We start from the raw sequence: 19,834 nt of genomic DNA on the forward strand, positions 1-19,834 counted from the left end.
GCTACGAACAGAAGGAAGAGATTCATGGATCACTCTTGAAATATCTACGTGTGTTTCATATGTACATGCGTGGTAGCAATAAACGCATCAAGCCTATTAGAGCTACTAGCCGATATTATTCATATTGCTTGTATTTGCCTTGAGCGCCATCAATTATGTTTTACGTGGGCGGGTTGAAAAACATAATATGAGCTGTATGCAAAAACAAACCCGAAAAATATTTCCAAATAGAGTCCATTGCTGATCGTTAAGTGTCACACCATTCTGTAGTGAATGTTAATCCGATGGAGAGGAAATATGACGTAACTCACTTAAGTGTTTGGAAATAGTTATATGCTTAGCATGACAAACTAATTCTAGAGGTTTTAGATAGGTGTTGTTGCTAGTTGGATCGTTAGGCTAACGATCTGGTGGACCTAACGAGGTGGACAGGTGCTTAACATCCCCCTGCGATAGTTTAATGGGCAACGCATTGGCCTGCTAATTTAAGGTCTAGGTTATAGACACGCGTAGTTTCGTCCGGGAAACCATCCGTGTGATGAAATACCTAACGGGGATACCGGACGTTAAACTGGAGGCGTAAAGAAGCACTTCATATTTGTGTATTCGATGCTGTGGATTCCTAAGTAAAGTGAACCTCCGAAGAAACAAAAAACGAAGTATTTAATTGTACACATTGCAGACAACTTACTACCAAGCAATTTTTCTCATTTTGCCGTAGGGACTCACCGCCTAGAATAGGGCCCTTAAATCACTCCTCAAAACAAAGTGAAATTATGATCTCCTAATTGGCATTTCTTCTGAAACGTGGCCTGAAGGTAAATATTCAATATTCGGATATAGCGTTGATGTCATTGAGCGACATGGCACTCATGTGTGACTCGAGATCCCTACTTTACCTCAGGCGTAAACGTATCAACTCAAACACGGCTAGCGGCCGGGCGGAAAAACTCATGCGAAAATAGGGTTGCGCCTCCTCCGATCTTTGAGTTAGTCGTATAGGCTGATAAGTCAGGTTGCTCCGACCATTCAAGTTGAGAACGGGAATATTTATTTCGCAGAAGGTTTTGCTCTATTTATCGCTATGTTTGGAACCGTTTACATCAGGTTTTATAAACTTGATTCCTTCGTCTGGGTATCTGATAATGTTTTTTCTAACCTTATATCTTCACAAGGTCGTCGAAGATAATTCTTAGTCATATAACATTAGTATTTGAGTGAAGACCGGTATTCGGCTTAAACTTTCTTCGAAAAGTGATTTCCAGATCGCCTAACAAGCATCTCAATGAATCTAAATTAATATGGAAATAGATAGATGAGCTATTCCATTCATATTTACCAGTTAGCAGCTTCTATGCGCTTCAATATGGTACAACCCTATGTATATTTACTTAAAGTCGGTATGAAGTAATCACGAAAATAGTAGTTAACACCTCGTGAACGTAACACACCAGCCACTTGTATTTAAATAGGTGATCTTACACGAGAAAATATAGCCAATTCGACGACTTGGTCCGCTCTTATTTAAGAGCTTCATGTCATTTCTATATTTCGAAATAAAACGTTCCCTTCGCGGAGCTTTATTTATTGTTCGTATTCGATTTTACCTTATCGCAACATATGCTTCACAGCAACGCGCTGGACTTGACTAGTCAGTCGGGCAATAGAAATTTCTTATTCTATATCTACATAGTATCTAAAATCGTACCTTAAGATCTTGCTAGAATACCTACGCTTTTAAACTTTGAGACCACATTGTATCGACCCACTGACATTTGCTTTATTTAATCTATTGATTATGTGATTTGACTGGACTAAATCATAGACGTTCCAACTTTGACGGGCCGAAGTCGAACCTGGTTGTTCCATTGTGTTGCTTTGGGAAGTTGCTGGCACGTGATCGCTTAGCGAAAACTTTTCACGTCAATCTTCGCTGGAATGGCAATGCTCAATTAAGTTCGGACTAGGTCAACTTTAGGGCTAGCCACGTGTGCAGTGCCTGAATTTAGTTCGCTATATACCTCAGAACCGGCTGCGAAGGTCGACAATCGTACCAAAAGCTTTGTTTGTTGACAATAAGACTGGATCCATATAATGAAACTGCTTAATATGACGCAACTTAGAAGAGCCTATGTGTATATGTATTGTATTACTGTAAAGCCTTAATATCATAAAATATCAACTCTAAGTTTGATATGAAAAGGCTTCGAACTTATTACGAAACAAAAAAACTGCACTAGTATTTTTACTGCCGAAAATAGTTAGTAAACGTAATCTAGTAATGGTGGGCATTCTATAAATTGTTAAAATGTCCAACTCGGCAAATAGCTCTGGACAAGCCAGTAAATAGACGCGACAAAGAAATGGCGCGTCAACCAAAGCTATCGAACGCAGTTTATTAAAAAATTGGCTATTTCGAGTGTCAAAACATGTCAACAAATAAGCTCGTGTGTAGTCTGCTAAAACCCGCTTGTTACGATTATCTCCCAAATAAATGCTGTGTACTAATCATAAAAAAATGTGTCTCAAATCAAAATGTAGCTAATGTCAGAAAGTGCAATTGGCTACTGCCCATACACGGCCGTTTCCTGTTTAAGTGGTTCAGATAGAGTCCAATTATCTTTGAATGCCGTCCTCCGCAAACGACTCACCGGTTTATAAGGTAGGTAGACTCGTTCCAGGGTATGTATTATGTTCGATCCGATTAAATTCTCTACGTTTGCTTAAAGGAAAAGCAGATAGCGAAATTTGCGGTACTCACCAGATCGACGGTAGAACGCAACCGAGGTGCTTATTCGGCTAAAAAATGTTTGCAAGCTACGGGGCCAACTAGTTAACACTTTAAATGATGATGCCCATTACTAAGTGGTCATGCAGATAGCGAGCGCTATGAGGGAACACGAGGTAGAACGACTATCACGCCGCGAGAAGGCGATTCCAGTACTATGTACGTCACGGAAAAAGTAACGCCATTTCTTCAACGATTGCCATGAGGCAAATCAGCTGCTCTCTGCACCCAGACCGTTTCTGCCATCACCTTCGCGTAATAACTTTGGCAAGAGCGGACGGATCTGCACGCAAAGATGGCACACAAATGGCCGACCAGTCATTTTTTCACAGAAAGAGGAAAAGATAAATTGAGCTATCATTGTCAACAATTCTACAGTGCTTAGAGCTAAATAGTATTAAATAAATAAATAAATAGAGCAAAATAATTGTCTCGATAAAGAAAATATCTAGGAGTTTTAACGACTGAAAGTCGCACGGTCTGCCTCGTGTGTATTGTTGTAAAGCCGGCTACGTGGTAATACTGCTGGTACGAAGCCAATCTGATATTAAGACTGCATTAGTACAGTTGGCGTCAAAGATGTTTTATACAAGTCTACCTAGTGGTCCTTGAAGTGGCGGCACAAAACGTCGACCTTTCTTCCATTGCTTGAAACTCTTGTATATGCGACAGCTTCGATGAAGCTTTCTATTAAAAAGCATTGAAGAATTACCATCGTAAGTTAACGTGCAGAACTTCGTGTATATGGAGCCATAGGCATCCGGCGGAATAATACTGAAGTTAACATTAGTCAGATAATATTTGGCAGCTGAAATTTGGCAGGATTATCCTCATTCTACTTAAACGTTGGTCCTGTCTAATAAACTGTACTAGCACTGATACTTTAGATAACTAGAAAATGCCAATGCTCCTAATGCTATGTATGATAAACATGAAAGATCTATATAGAAGATTGTCTTGTCTCCTGCTTAATTATAGTCGCACATTGACACAAATCAGTTCAATACTGTGGATAATAACATCACTGTAATTGCTTAGATTCCAGAATAATTAGTAAGACAAATAGGAGGGTTAATTTGTCGGAGCGCGGCCGCTATATTAAGGGATATACAGGTCAAACTATTGATCTACCTATTATCTTTATTTGTACACAGTTGTATGCTTTTGCGTATATGTAAAGTCGAAAGACCCTTACTATGTCTACCCAGCTCGCAGTCAACATCAAAATATGTCTTGATTGAAATTGTCATTTCATTATAGCATATATTTGACAAAAACAATTTTGGAATAATTTTAGTAATTTTCTTATAGTATCATATAATCTCACTAAGAATTTATCGCTATTGTTTGATCATTTTTTTGTGGACGCTGTTATGGATACATTTTCCGGGTTAATTTATGAGGTAAGGCAGCGTATAGTAATGCTTATATAATGATCTGCCTCATGTGGCAATCAAAATTGAGCATATAGCCTTACACGTCGGAATCGTTTACGCCTCTGGAGGCGTGAACGAGTGCATGCTGTATCGAGGCAGCATCGATATAGCATGCACTGCCGATCAAAAGTAACAGTTATCGAGTTATGGGTTTAGCCTATCAGGATAGAAGCTATGCTAAACCCAAATACACGATACCTATAACAGCCCAGCCTCACTGTACTTATATACTTACTTTTCCTATTCATATCTTCTTAGATTTAGACCATTAAATCTACGAAGCAAAGTAGATGCTCCATTATTATTTAGGCTATTGCAAATACTGAATTCACTAACGGTGCCTATACTTTGACGCATAGTAGTAGTATAGGTCTTCCTCCTATTTCTAACGGCCATTTGATATTATAGCCGTTGTATATTATTTCATATTTTAGTTACACTACGAAGCTTGTAAACGATTTTTTTCTTAGCGATCATAGTCGAAATGTGCGATTCCGTCTATCAGATCGATCTACCTCATCATGGCCTTTTCAAAGGAGTCATCTCGAAACAACTGTAATCCCAAAAACTATAAGACTAGTTCACGACTGATCGTACGCTTCGCGAATATACCTACAATTAAGCTATCACAAATATATTACCGGCAGTATCGCCGTTTGGCACCCTACGTACCCTTCCACTGCAGAATAGCTTATAGCTTGTACCAGAACTTCCCTTCACTTACAGTCTGAAATTTATTTTTTTATCTAGATATATTGAGTTATACAGGTAGATTATGCAAAATATTCATGACAAATTATCCTATTCCTTACGTTGAACCCGCTGCCGTAGAACATTGTGATTGCCCTGCGAAACTCTGTCGGCCTCCGTTGTCCATTTATGTCGTCGAGCTTTTTTTTCTGTTTTCAAAAGCTTTACGTGAAAATTGTATTTTAGGTATGTGTACTTGCCTTCAGATGCTGTTCAGTTTCTCCCCGCAAGGCTTCTAATATCTACCGAAGTTCTTCGCGCGCATTTCAGTATTCAGTAATCTCAGGGGAATACTGCCATAATGTTTACGACGAATATTCGTTAAATATCTGTGTCCTTAGTTATTCAATGCATGCCTGCCAGTTTACGATTTAATTTTCGATCTTGCTTTCTCTTATGCAGTGTTGACTGTGTCCATACAGAACTGAACCTAAGGATATACTCGTTCATAAGGTAAGATCTAAACTCGAAACAAGACGTGGACAGATCCGCGATCCGTTTTATACTTATAGAAACCGCCAACCACCTACAGGACGTCGAATTAGACATAAAATATCTAGATGCGTATATAACTGTGGCCTGCGAGATTTCGATATTACCAACTTAACTGTGATTGTATGCTCTATGACTGGATATGAGTGCCTAACGATATCAACTTTGAAGTCAATATTTCTTGAAAAAAACACATCTCTATGTGCTGTGCTCATTCTATTTGTCGTATCACAGACATAAGGCAATGCTCAGTGTTTCGTGCGGTATCATCGTTAGACATTTCATAAGACAAGTGGTTCCCAACAGGAAACAAGGTGTGCCAGCTTCCGAACCCACACCGCCATGTGTCTCTCTAGTTTAGCAGGCAAACCCGTCACCCGCTACCTCATCGCGGGGAGGACAATGCTCTACAATTAATTGAGATCCTCACCATAGAATGGCTCACATTCGTTAACAGTGGGTACTATTTAGAAACTCCTCTTCTAATTTGATCTGCAATTACTGTCCTGCTACTTTGGAACTATGTAAATATATTTATGTACTTTCTAGCTGTATGTTTTTCTAGTTCGGCTGTTATAGTCTTTGCCTGCCAAGCGGAATATGTACGTAGATCATTTCTGATCAATTTCTCCATACCCCTGCATAATGATACTGGGGCTGTCAAGCACAGAAAGTCGTCGTTTCGCCAGAGTTGCCCATCAGGCTTATCTCGTAATTATTTGACTTTGATTTTAAATCTGTTCTTTTAGGACCTCACGTACTAATGTATGTCCTTTCTCGGGAATAACGAACAGCTTGCTGTTTTCATTTGTATCGGCTACGTTAAACTTTTTACCCTTTCGACCTTCGCAGATTTCGAGCAGACGGGATATTAGGCATCAGTAAAATTTCGCAGATAATCGTGGGTGGCTAAGTAATTTTAATTCAATCAGGAAATGATAAGGAATATAAAAAGCATAAACGAATTGCTCGAAGCCAACTAATGGGCAAGATATATGCTTTACTTAGAACAAAGCAACGGAATAAACTCCAGCTAAGCAGTTACATCAATGACGTATCCATGATAAGTTATAAAAATCTGCCATGTTAACGTGTAACTGTACAAAAATAGAAAGATATTATAACATTTGTGTTCGTCGTTTTCTTCGTTCGCAGGCAAATTATTCGCTGGGAAAGGTTTTTCAATAGCGCCGCACATTCACATTCGCGTTAACGCGATGATACCACCGTGATCGTAGTCTGAACCAATGAGCTTAGCGTTCAAGGCTTAGCTTCTATTTACCTTAGAAAAAAACTTCAGTCCCCGCAAACGATCTTGCTGATAGTACTACTCATATCTATGGATGATGAATGGTACGTTAATCTTTAGTCGACGATCTTACGTCCGCTTGTTTTTTCTTCATTTGTCTTCCACAAAGTACGTCCTCATTATATACAGGGCCTATACGCCTTCGGTTGGGAAAAAGTATATCAGCCTAGGCTTTACCACCTGACAAAGTTCTCCGAGGCACGCTTTTCCTACAAGTAAAATAGGTCCCGGACGAAACCAGATAGCTGATCTAAAATATATATAGAACTGTTGACTTCCACGGAGTAGAACAAGCCACTGGAAAGCGTGTTCTTTATTTATCACGTTTTTGACAGCTTTTTGACCGATGGCGAACCTACTCACTTCAAGGCAGAGTAACCCAGGATCCTGGTAGGTATTCTTGTTTAGTTTGCGGTTCTGAAAAAGTTTTGCGAGAATCTCAAGATTAGAAGATCCAAAAAAGTGCAGCCCAGTTGGATTTCCTTTTTTTTTTTTTTACCTCTGTTGCTGAACTCAAACGTGCGAGTGCCAATGGTGACTATTAGGGTATCCGAATAAGCCTAACACTATGCTAGATAGCCGACAACTGTTCAAAGTGAACATGTCTAGTGCTTTTTCTTTCATTTTCAATTGTCCATTATAATTATTGTATAAAATAGAATCAGCCAACTAATCAGTAACACTTGAAACGTTAAATATCGAACAAGAAGTGGCTAATGCTCATTTGGAAAATAGGGTTCCTTCTCACTTTAAATAATGATGCTTTTGAAAGCCTATTCCCGTAAACGGAAGTTACCAAAAGTGCGTTTTGCGCCATGTTTACCCGTGTAGCACAAGCGAATCGCAGCACTCCGAGTAAATTTTTTTAGGTTAAGTTAGGTAAAAAATTATGGCGGTGTAGTTATAAGTTATGTTAGAAATGTTAATTTTCTAGGCTTTTCCCAGAACCAGTATATAACGTGGATCGCGGTCACATGTTGCAGTATCTATGTAGCTTGTTACTAATGCTGGACTCAAGCAGAAGTTGCTCAACTCTACAACAGACATTATCGTCTAACTTCTGCAAGACGTAATAAAACAATTCTGCTCAGGACTATCCTCCTATTTTCCAGTTTCTGTGTTTCATCCGAGACGATCTAATTTTGTGATTCTTTAAGTTATCTTTACGACTGGTAATTCAGCGATTCCCGAAAAAAATTTTTAAGCCAAAATCGTTAGCATTATTGCCATAAAACTTCAGACCGCCAGTATTGTTTGGCGTTGTAACAGCACGATCGAAGCGCAATTTCTTGAAGATGTCATTTGAAAAACCAGTTTGCAACAGGTATAAATATACGCCACGAGATGAGACATCTGTGAGACCGTTCTTCACCGTGACATTTCGTTTCCGGTCTAAGGCGTATTTTATCGCCCGAAATCGGAAGCTTTTCGCAGCTCTGGAAAGTAACGAACATTGCCTCCTGAACTGTGCGGGAGCAAATAATTCCGTTGGTTATAAGTTAGCAATATGTTATGGAGTATTAATGTAATGGAGTAAACATGTGGCTCGAATCTGTTTCGTATCCTAAAAATACATAATCTTTTTTTAAAAATCGGCGGACTTTAAATTTACGTAAAAAATTACGTAAAAGCCACCAGACTATTAAAGAGGCGGCTGGTTTTCTCCAGTTTTCATGGGTTGAATGCTCGGCGTTTGAAGACTGAGACGACTGCTGCAAATTGGCGTAAAACAATGTGCTGTCACGCAGGACTTACGTCGCGAAAACAATCCTTTTCCCACTATCTTCTTGCAGTACCCTTAGGGCTCCAGCAGTCGAAAAAACATTTCTTTTTTACTACGCATGTGGAACAGGCTTAGTCCCTTGGTTTAGTAATTTCATACAATATTAAAATAAGTGCTTGATTTATGCGAGGCCTTATTCGTATGTTAAGTATATTGACAGAATTGAGGGACCCATATAAACTACATGTATTTCGCTTACTCTGTAGTTCTAAGCTGGAATAAAACTGAGATTAATACCACTACTTTTATCTCGATTTTCATATATGCTCGACACGTTTTCCCGCATGATTTTCGGCAGTTTCGTGTTTGATTACGTCGGTTGTAGAATTGAGGATAACCCGTACTATGTCTGTAGTTATGATAACAATTCCTCTTCGCCTGCCTATGGACTGTTCGTAGAAGGGAGCTTGCAAAGAGCACATAGCCGCACCAAGACTCCATAGTCTTCATTACATTCTCGCCGATTCTGCTTCAGCTAGGTGCCCCCATACGAAGGTGATGTAACCCTTATTTTCTAGTATGCATTGTAAAGCTAACATTAATGCTATCATAACTTTATTTTATTAACTTTCATTACCAGCTCTAGTTAAATAGTGTACGCAGCCAAAAAGCATTTTAAGGGCCTTCTTTTGTTCGCGCGAGCGTTCTGTCTTAGCCAATCACCTATTACAGCCATTGCGCACAAACAGCGCGCAATGATTTATCATCATTTTGGTTACGACGATGATAACGACAAACGGTAAAAGAGTGAACTTAAAAAGCTCAGCCTGATACTGTTTCTTCTTCTGCTATTGTTGTTCTTGCAACGAGATAGGCCAAACTAGATAGGCCTGAGTTTTAACTTAGCAGCCGTGTCGATCATGTGGGTAGGCACCGAAGTAATATGTCTTCCGATTCTGTGATTTAGCAATAGATAAATTAAATGTGTTGATTTTTTTCACGGATTTATTGTAAGTTTTCTTAGGTAAAGCGTGTCTTGAATAGTTGCATGGATTCTGGAATAACCACAAGCTTATTGTTTATATTTTTTAACTTCGCTTTCTAACTGTCGTCAGTTCTAGAAAACTTTGTCCAGAATCAACATTTTGCTAGAAAAAAAATATCGCTTGTTTTTTTTTTCTTTGAAGAACCCACTCCCTTCTAAAGCATCTTATTGACTCTGCTGATCAATATTTATCATATTTTTCAGCAGCATATCCGCACTGGCTTTTTTCGAATCCATGTCTTCATTAGCCCAGAAGAAGATTGAACGCTCAAAATACGTGCTAACTTCGATTTGAACGTAGTGATTTGGGACAAATGTGATAAATGGTAGTGATGACAAGGCAATTGAGTAGTACTTTCCTGAACCCTCCTGCCATCAGACACAGCGCATTGACATTTAGCCGAAGTTACACAGTGACACTTCGTTGCAACTCCTATATGTTTTCTAATGTAGCAAATGAAACAATATTGTAATTGTTGTAAAGGATGCACGAGACATATTTACCGTTAGTATTACTCTTACATCATAGTGAAACGAAATGTGTCGCTACCGATTCAAGCCATAAAAGACTAATAATAATAAGCATAATTTACCTCAACCTCCTCAAAGGATGGTCCTTTGTTTGATAACTATCTTTAATGCTATGGACATACGCGTACACACATGTGTACACGACAGGTGTTGAAATTTATTAGCCTGTTTAATCTATTTATACGTTTCACTTCTTTGTTTTTCCTGTAAAGGAGCCGCCACGGCAATAACAGCGCCCCCAGATCGGTTCGTAGTTCTTCAGTGTCGACGCTATTTTGATGCCTTATTCTTTTGGGGGTAGCAGCCTGGCGACGCACGACCCCTTGGCAATGTACAACATAAGCCGATGCTAAGCAGACACAACCACCTTAAGCTTCTCTAGACGTGGCAAAAATAACGCTATACAACCTTCGTGAGACCGTTCCTTGACTACCCCAGAACCTTTGCCTCTAAATCTCCTTTTTCCATATAGATTACCGGGTAGATAGGGGTAATAGTACCAATGATATAGGATAGGAGCTTCTGCTGCGTCTGCTCGTTTTGTCCGTTCACTCCGCCGCACAGATGATGCTAATCCTGCCGCTTAGTAGGTCACATCAAACCCGACTAGATTGAGGCTCACAAGAATGGTACATAGCTGCAGTTCGCCGCAGTGGCGGAGCATGGAAATGGGCTAGTACAGCTTCATTCTTTTATTTATCGTAACGCGTCCGGCCCGCTATCACCTATTTTTCTCACTCCTCCTACGGCTCGGACGGCATTTGCCTCGTGCTCCTTCGATGTTTTCAAAGGCCAACAGATAGACGGACCGAACGACCGGCTGAAGGTAGCATGTTTAGGGAACCGTCATCTTCTGCCCACAATCCCCTTTGTCCCCGCTTTAGCCACTGACTCCTGACTATGCCACTCCTTTTTTTGCGGTTCTTCTCACCCTCGTGCCATATACTAGTTGCCCTTTCCGCAGAAGCGACGACAGCGCCTCCCCTCGCGTTCCTAGGGCGAATCTAAGTCCACAGTGAGTTTGGGGGCTGTAATATAAGCGCAGTCAAGAATGTGGTGTGACCACTCTGTGGAGTGCGCACACGTGCTAGCATTACTGGGTAATATGTGTGCCTTCTAGTTGAGTTCTGTTGATCAGATGAAGACTTTAGGTGAGAACCCTTAATAACCTGAGACGGCTGCAGCATCTGTGCATAAAACTCGTGAACGAGGTAGATTGGGCAGTTAATACACATATTATCGGGCTCAGTGACAGACAAGCAGTGTTCGAAGTACAACTAACAGCGTTCAACCTGAAACCAGAGAGACAAGAAGCTAAAGTTTTACGTTAGTTGTTGCGTTGTGGGGCAAACGTAACAGCAGCCCCCATTTCACTCTACGACACAGTTTATCTCAAGCCTAATGATGTTGTGTGCTCCGTCGTTGAGTTCGCCGCTAACTGGCGCCGAACAGCTGAGGTTCCGAGGAAAAAAGAAGGGGCATAGCTTATTAGGCAGCGCGATCGTCGTTCAGTTCAGCAAGTTCTTCCCGGGTAAATGGGCCTACGCGACAGCTGTGACTGTCGACGAGGAAATGGTAAGCATTTGCAAGGAAAATGAAATAATAGCTATTGTAGAAATAACCCATTAGGCAACAATATTGTTTCTGCTATCTTACTTTATATTATTAGTAATCATAGAGTGATAGACGAAACTTTGACTTGAAAGTTTGATTCGATCTATTGCTACTGTACAGTATATCAGAGTTACGTCAGTTCTCGCTATTGGCAATGTAACACAATTCGTTCAGTATTTTTCAATTTTCTAACAATTTTCTATAAATTCTATTGTGCTTCTTAATAGACCATGTCAATGTAATTGCATAGTGTTTTTCCCCTAGTTTTAGGTAAAACGATTCTCAAGCACTATTCGATAGGTCAGTTGGATTAATGCAAAACTAAGAGAATAAGTTATGGATCTCATAAACAGTTAAATAGTACTATTACGTTCAATAGTGGTCCAATTCCACTTGTAGAAGTTCTATAATGCGAATACCTACGATAGTAATAGCGGTTTGCTCCCGTACTACAGACATGCGACTGATGGAGACTGCTAAAACGTACTGTTTCTTTCGCTGTATTCCCGCTGTTTTATAAATTAACAATAGATCCTTTTTATCCCGGGTCATTTGAGTCTATAGAAATTCTGCGCATGAGCGTCTGCTCATGCGCAGAATTTCGTATGATACGGGGAACGCATAGAAGACTTATATCGGGCCCTCAACTTCGACTCGTTATGTCTAGTCCATTTTCTGCTGGCATACAAGGGACGAAATTATATTTCTCAAAAAAATCACGATATATGCAAATTAGTGCGATAGAGAGCGGATTTATCTAATGAAGGCTTCCGCACTGTCAAGTAATTTTTGCTCCTAATATATATATATATATATACGTGTGTGTGTGTGTGTGTGTGTAGCGTGACCCAGGTGAAAAATGCACACAGACCACTATGCAGCGAGTGCAACCCTATAAGTCCAATTCTTAAAGTGGGCAGTTTTTCTTTTGAGAACACCTGTTATGTGAATGTATTTCCCATATGTTCCCGCTACATATGGCTGCTGAGAAGCTTAGACACGCCATGCGTTCGGCATCTACTTTGTACGGTTAGCGCGTCACTCTTTTGTCACTAAAATAAGAGGCGCGAAAAGCGCTTCTACCCACTTTCTACAATGTGTGGTACTTGGAGCTAGAATTGCCATATAAAACACTAAGTTCTATGCAAAACAAAAAGATGTGCATGTTGTAGCTATGGAGTGACAGTATTATGCTAAATCATTACCGGTGGAAACAGAAAAGGTGCTACCTTTCTTCGTCTTGCTTTTTAAAATCTGACGTAATGGTTATCAACGAATTCTCGGGGCGATCCCAGACCCCAGAAGCAACAGGAGATCTGGTATTATGAAGATAACTTGTAATGATAATAATCTCAAATTTTATCAATACTAGGACTACATCGTAACCTTGAACATAGACAAAACTAAAAATTTTGAAAGAACTTGATATTGTAAAATTTCTGTATCCTTTTTCATTTATGGGGACTAGCTACCTTTGGTTGGGCGATAGCTTTGAGAGTACCTCATTTTATTGTATATACATATATAGGCCACGACGATGAAAAAATATAATCACAACCCAAACATTTGCTCGTGGGTGTCTTTCAGTCCAGCAAAAGCAGATACAGCGCATAGTGCCGTGTTAATGTAATGTTTTCTCATGTTCTTGCTGTAGATACTGCGGCTACTTCCTACACCATGGCGTCCTGCGTCGTGCCTTCCCTTTCCTTATGGTCGTTGCTCCCCCGCAGAGTTTGCTAAGGGCGTCGCTTCGTTTCGGTGTCATTGAACAGAGCGAAGAGCTGCTAGTGGCCTTGCATCTTGGAATCCTCCTTCTACTTGTGGTTCTGAATCGTGTCACGGCCAACCTGCGTATGCTGCCGTATATCCTTACCGCCAAAACTAGAAATGCCATTATTGTCTGGTTTATCAAACCTGGCCATTTAATTTACCCGTTGCATACTGTTTTTACGGGTCCGTCGCTCCATCATATATGTCTATTATGTTTTACTTCCAAGAACAAGCGTGGATCGCGTGTTTATAAAGTTGAGTCAAGTGAATATGTGGTCTTAGGTTGGTCTACATAATCAGTGGCAGAAAAGTGTCATCTTCCCACGGTGTTTATTAAAGTGTGGAGCATATAAAAAATGAAAAAAAATATTGAGTTCTTTGCCTCTAATACGAATTACTTGATATTATGCTTCATTCATATATTTGACTACCGTGTTTATTTATTTTTTGCAGATTGATTCCATAAATGTATAGTATATATTAGACTGTTACAAGTCAATTAGACTTAATAATCAATTTTGAATTATTAAAGCTAAAATGATGATTTTTAATATACGTTGCAAATCATCTCCTTTAGTTTTTACATACATGTTTCAGCGCTATGGCAGCTTTTAGACAGTCATATATTTACCATTTGCGTTTCCATATTTATGTTTTCTATCTATGACTTTTCGAAGTAAATCGATCGTGGAATACACTCGTCCACCAGTTGCATTTTTTAGGGCGTGCAAGGCTTCGTAGTGACATTGACTTGGGTCGAGAGAATAGGCAAGTTGAAACCAACGGTGGATATTCAACATGTAAAGTATGACGATGTGGTCTGGTTATTAAGAAATAAGACTTCGTGCTTTCGATGGGCTAGGTTTCGCGAGACACGCATCGTTTCATTTTCGGCGAGTATTTCATTACACCAGGTGTCTGTGGTCTCCATTACAACTACTACCATTACCTTACAAACAAACCTACTCGACGCTGCCGCACGAACTCTATCTCTTTCCCAGACTTTCTCGTTTATTTCTTCCCCAGTAGGCAATAGAAGTTAAATCATGCCTTATCCATCGTGACTGTATATTTCAGGCAGTTTTGCCCTGAGGGACAATACAGTCCAGCTTGGGGTAAATTTTCAGAACTTTATCGCGGATGATCTTTCCAAACGCGGACTGACAATAAAAATATAAACAATTTCAAAGAGCTCAACCTTTCCGTATCCTTAACGCCTACATTACTAAGAAATGCCTGGTTTAGTTATTTTTCGTTGTTAAAGATAATTCTGGAAACTCTAGCTTACCGGAAGTTAAAATGAAAGAAATCGAAGATAGGCTGGCTACATTAATCACCACGCCTAGAGAATGGGTTAACGGCAGCGGTTCGAAAGAGAGTGCAAAATTTTGGTGACCTTAAACTAGCATCCGAGGATCAAAGACAGGGGATTCGCGTAGAGCACTACCGCTTTGCTTGGGAACGCAGGCAGTACTTTTCTGGCGCCCTGTCTCGCTTATTTTGCAAATTTCGAAAATGGCGCTTGACATGAGCTAGACCCCAACGTCTTTGAAACGAAGATACTCTCTGGTCCAAACACGAAGTGTAAAGAAAACTTGTTCTAAATACCTAGCCACCAACCTTCGCTCTTTTCTATTATAATCAATTAACAAAATGTTCACCAAATATCTTCTAATAGTACATAGGCTGGGGGTTTACCCAGTGTATTTCTTTCGACTGTCCCGCTACCGCTGCGTCTTTTACCAGTGTGAACAATGACGCGAGTTCATTTCGTCGCAGCCGATAGTCATACCTTCTCTTGTCAGTGAATTGCAGTGGAATACCACAAAGAGAAAAGTGACCTGCTAGAGCCGTATCTGTTTTCTCAAATACTCGTCCGTGCTATCAGCAGACACAACTAAGCATAGCTTTAGAATAGTATTGAGCCCGTCTACGTCGGTATCCGCTGCATTACCTATGCTGCATTCTCCTATGCTGACGTAGGTCTTGCGTTGGCTACGTCCGTTCGACCAGCGGCAGAAAGAAGCGAAGAATTTTATATACGCTGAGTACACAGCTGATATGAATCCCTGGATAAGGCCACGTAGTGAGATGTTGGTTCACAACACGGACTAAAGTGCCAGCCAGTACGGCAATCCAATCCACTGCCAAACTTTCCTCTCAAACAAACTGCAAGTTATTAATCTAACCCCGCTGGATCTGTTGGTTTTTCCCGCTACTTCGTTTCTGCCTGTCAGCTATAACTCACTAGGATGACCATGTTTTTTTTGGAACTCCGCTGGAAGCCCTTATATGGCCAGAACGCCTTATCACGAGTTATTACTGTCTACGAATTCGAAGGCGAACTGGAACTCGATGAAAGTAGAAGCGCGGGAAATGTCGGGTAACACAGTGTGGGCTAAGGGCCCAATAGTAATTGTCCCTGTTTAAAAAGTTTATTTGCCATTTTTTAATCATTAGGCGAAAAAACGCAATTCGTCGATCGGTAAGACATTGAAGAAAGAATATCAAAATGAGTATTAAAATCGAAGACAATTTAATATAGGTTATGCTGCAAAGCGTGCCGACGTCTTTTATATACTTTTCTTTTATGATAATGCCATGCCAACGAGAGGTATTGCTTCAGTCGCTCGTGTCGTATTACTAGCTGCAATAGTATAGTACGTATTAAAAAGATAGTGACAAATGGGAGATTGTTCATCTTTGAAGCATACGAAGTTTCCAAAAAACACCCTAAACTGTTTGAACAAAGAAATTGTAACGCTGGGTTGACGTCGAGGTCAACCTAAATTAGGTGAGGATGACCTTATCTTCCTATTTCAGAAAGATGAACACTATGTAGAAAAAGAAAAGCTGATTTGAGCTGCTTTTTTTTTTTTTTTTTATCCGGATTCGTTTTTCTGCTCATTAAACAGAAATGGTCGAAAAGATCCATTCAGAAAGGAAGCACCGTTTGCTTAGGGAAGATCCATGCTTAGCTGGCGTGTCTTTAGCCTTACGGTTTAGCAGTGCATAATTAGAATTCGTAGAAAGCTATAATATGTCAAACAAAACTGGGACATGATCTGGCTCAGTGACTGTACATAGCCACTGTACAATATAATATATAACAGCTGCAGTTGTTAGTAGTTCTACAGCTGCACCCATTCCCCTACCGTAATACTTAAACTGAATTCGTAATGTACCTACCTTCTACACATCTTGCACGTATCGATAAATTCTGTTTAAACGTTTGTTAGACATTTGAGGCAATACTAATTTGTACTGTAGATCATGTGGGCGATTGTTTTGGTTCCATTCTCTAAATGCGGCAAATTCGTCTAACAAACGGCACAATTTAATAGACGGAAGGCAGTCCCGAAACAATCAGAGGCCTAAAATAGCTAAGGAAGACTTAGCAGAACCAAGAAATAGGCAATTGGCAGACATGCTTTTTTTTTAAGAATTTGGTTAGCTTATGTGTCTCAGTGAGAATTTTCGGTACTTGATCATGTCCATGAGCCGGTCCATCCACCTATGAAAATTTCTATATGGGGCTGAGTGGCAAACGATGGCCTAAATTTGTGGCCTGTCATATTTAGTGTTGATATTATGCGTTCGATCGATAGTGTCGCAAATGTCGAAGGCCAAGTTGCTACTGAACTTACATCTAGCCGCTTAAAAAGGTTGAACCCATTTCCCTCCGCTCTAGTTAAAGAAGTTAAACATTACTATATCCGTCAAAGTTCATTCGCCCGAGCAAATTTCCACTCAGGCTATTTACCATTCCACGGAGCTGTGCCTGTCTGTAACAATGTACAGCCACCAAGCCATAGGCAAATATCTGAACGAAGTGGCACAAACCTTATATAAGAGCAGTACGCCAGACAATCACCCAGTTTGCAGTGGCCCTTCTGAGCGAAAATCTAAGGCAAGCTAGAGAATTTCTCCTTTGCTGCTTAAAATACTTCACTCCTTTTTTTTTTTTTTTTTTTTTTCACTTGAATGTTTATCGTGGGCAGATGAGCCATTCGTTTTAAACAAAACGTCTAAACCATCCACTTGTCTCAGTTACGGCTCCATCAGGCTTTCATACATTGTGTGCTTCTACAAGTCTGCTTTGAGTCTTTCTAAGACGCGTCTCCTATACGTAGAGTAGCATTTGGTCGTCCGAGCCACAGAGAGACTTGATAAGCGCCAAATATACAAGTGGATAGTTCTGGGTAATCTGACAGACCACCTTATCGACTCAATAATGTCCAGAAGATATCCTATAAAATGTTTCGACTGACTTTATTCTTTGTATGTTTTAAAAATACACGACGCTGATTGGGAAGACTTTTAAATGTTTCGAAATTCCTTGAACTTCGATCGACTACAAAAACATGGTCGTGAATGAATCAAAGATGGCTACAGTTTGAACTCTTGGATATCGGGGAGAGTAGATTGGAAACGTTAGGTTTTCAATATTGCAAAGGTCAAAAAATCACAGCCTCAAATTAGGCAAGCGTGTGACTGTGAATGTATAAGCCGAAGCTGCCCAACATCTTCAATTAGGAAGTCTGGCATAAGCCGACATGGCCGTGTCTAGCAGCCTTCAGGATTACGAATAAATTATTCAGAGGAAAAAGCTTACGAAGTCGGGAGGGTATTTTGGACATTTTATTTGTGTGTGTGCTATATGATTAACGAGTGAAATTCTAATTTTGAAGCCAGCGGAACATTAATCTCGGGTGAGTCGCTTACCTATTTTGTATTCTGAACTAAGCATGCTCTTCGCTGAAAAAAATTAGCTTAATAAGATATTTTCTAATAGTAAAGTCATATTGAAACGTCAGTTATAAATAACTTCAGTAATCTTTTGCTCACTTAGAATAGAAGATTCTGCATAAAAATTTCGGTGAAATTTTTCGATGAAAAAATAAATGCGTTATAGCCTCATGTCTTACTATTTCAGACACATATTGAGATAGGACTACAGTCTGACGTCATCATACTGCATTGGAGTACGAAACATATTAATCGTTTTGAACTAACGCCAATGTTATAACAAGCACTTATGGTGATCGCATCGTTGATGAGGAGACACTTTTTATCGATGCCGATTCAGTCCCTTCGGAACGTTTTTGCTTACCTCACCAGTCCTTTTGGGCGTACCTTGTGCTTGCTTGTCGTGTTAGCAGGCGACAGCTGGGAACAGCCCTGTCATTGTGTCCTGTGCCTGCTGTGACAGCCATGCTCCGCAGGCGCCAATAGTGACGGACCAGAAGGACAGCGAGTGCTTTTGCTATAAAATGAGAGTCGGCGTTCCCGTTAGCTTTTTCTTTGACAGAAGAAAAATGGGGAGAGGAGAGCACAATAAAGTGGGAGCATCTCTTTTGCGAGTAGGTGGTGCATGCGGCAAAATAGAACCTCACAGGCAAAGGCCGTACGGCAGCTGCGCATTTCGGTGCTTCAGTTTCGCAGAAATTTTCAACCGTACGTATTATGCCTTGTCCATAGCGATGCTGCTAGCTTGAATTCTCAAATTTTTGACCAGCAATGAAAAGTTTGTATTGAACGAGTAGAAATATTTTACTTTTGTTCTTTAGAGCGCTGCATTGTATCTCTATTAATTAAATAGTTCATAACGGAAGAAATTGGTTATCGTATTTTCAAATCCATTCGTTCCTGATGAATGATTCCTATGAACGTACGTGTTTTATATAATATATTATTACCTTTATATATTGCTTGTAAAGTTTGAAAGTCCAGAAGTTTGAAAAGTGTTCGGATTGGTCGGAACAAATTGATCTATAAGGCCCATAACAGTTGGTCCTAAAAGGGAAATATCTCGCATAACCGGCCATATGCATACCCATTGCACAACCTTTTCAAGCCATTGCTCAAGAAACTCATTACAATGCAGAACATTTTCCTGTCGTTCGGGCATTCGAATCACCTTTTATAGGCTCTGCCTTGAAGAGTTTGAACGTAGAGGAAATTTTAAATGCTAAAAAAGATACATGACCTTTTTTTTAGCATTGAAACTACCTGTTATCTAGTTGTCCTGTATACCACCTTGATCTGCCTTTCCATTAATAACTCTTTATTTAGGCACCTAGAGAATCATTGGGCAAACATTTACATAGTACGCGAGTGACCTACATTTTCAGTTGATTTACTTTACAATGAAGCTAAAAGCTCCATAGTGCAAAAAAACTTGTATTTTAAAATAGATAAACCGGTCGGTACGTATTCTCTAAACGTCTAGTATTCTAAATAAAAATAATCGATAACTTAGATATACATTCGAAAACGTTAAGCACTGTTTAAACATACCAATCGATAACTCTTCGCCCGGCCGGTGTGATATCTTCTTTGAAGGCGACAATACCTATTTAAATCGAGGAATGCT

The 19,834-nt window shown here is 39.9% G+C and overlaps 1 protein-coding gene across 2 annotated transcripts in view; it reads left to right on the forward strand.

Annotated features, from left to right (window-relative positions):
* Positions 1–11,095: 11,095 nt before the first annotated feature.
* LOC111249949 (uncharacterized) overlaps positions 11,096–19,834 on the forward strand; it is a 31,897-nt gene continuing 23,158 nt past the window's right edge. For both annotated transcript variants that reach the window (XR_015326455.1, XM_022804437.2), the window contains exon 1: positions 11,096–11,649. Coding sequence is in view for 1 of the 2 variants with exons in the window: in XM_022804437.2 (XP_022660172.1) it covers positions 11,476–11,649 (174 nt within the window). In the remaining variant the exon portion in view is untranslated. The remainder of the gene's footprint in view (positions 11,650–19,834) is intronic.

The sequence above is a fragment of the Varroa destructor genome, unplaced genomic scaffold (genome assembly GCF_002443255.2).
Source record: "Varroa destructor unplaced genomic scaffold, Vdes_3.0 BEIS01000004.1, whole genome shotgun sequence".
In the NCBI taxonomy this organism is placed as follows: Eukaryota; Metazoa; Arthropoda; class Arachnida; order Mesostigmata; family Varroidae; genus Varroa; species Varroa destructor.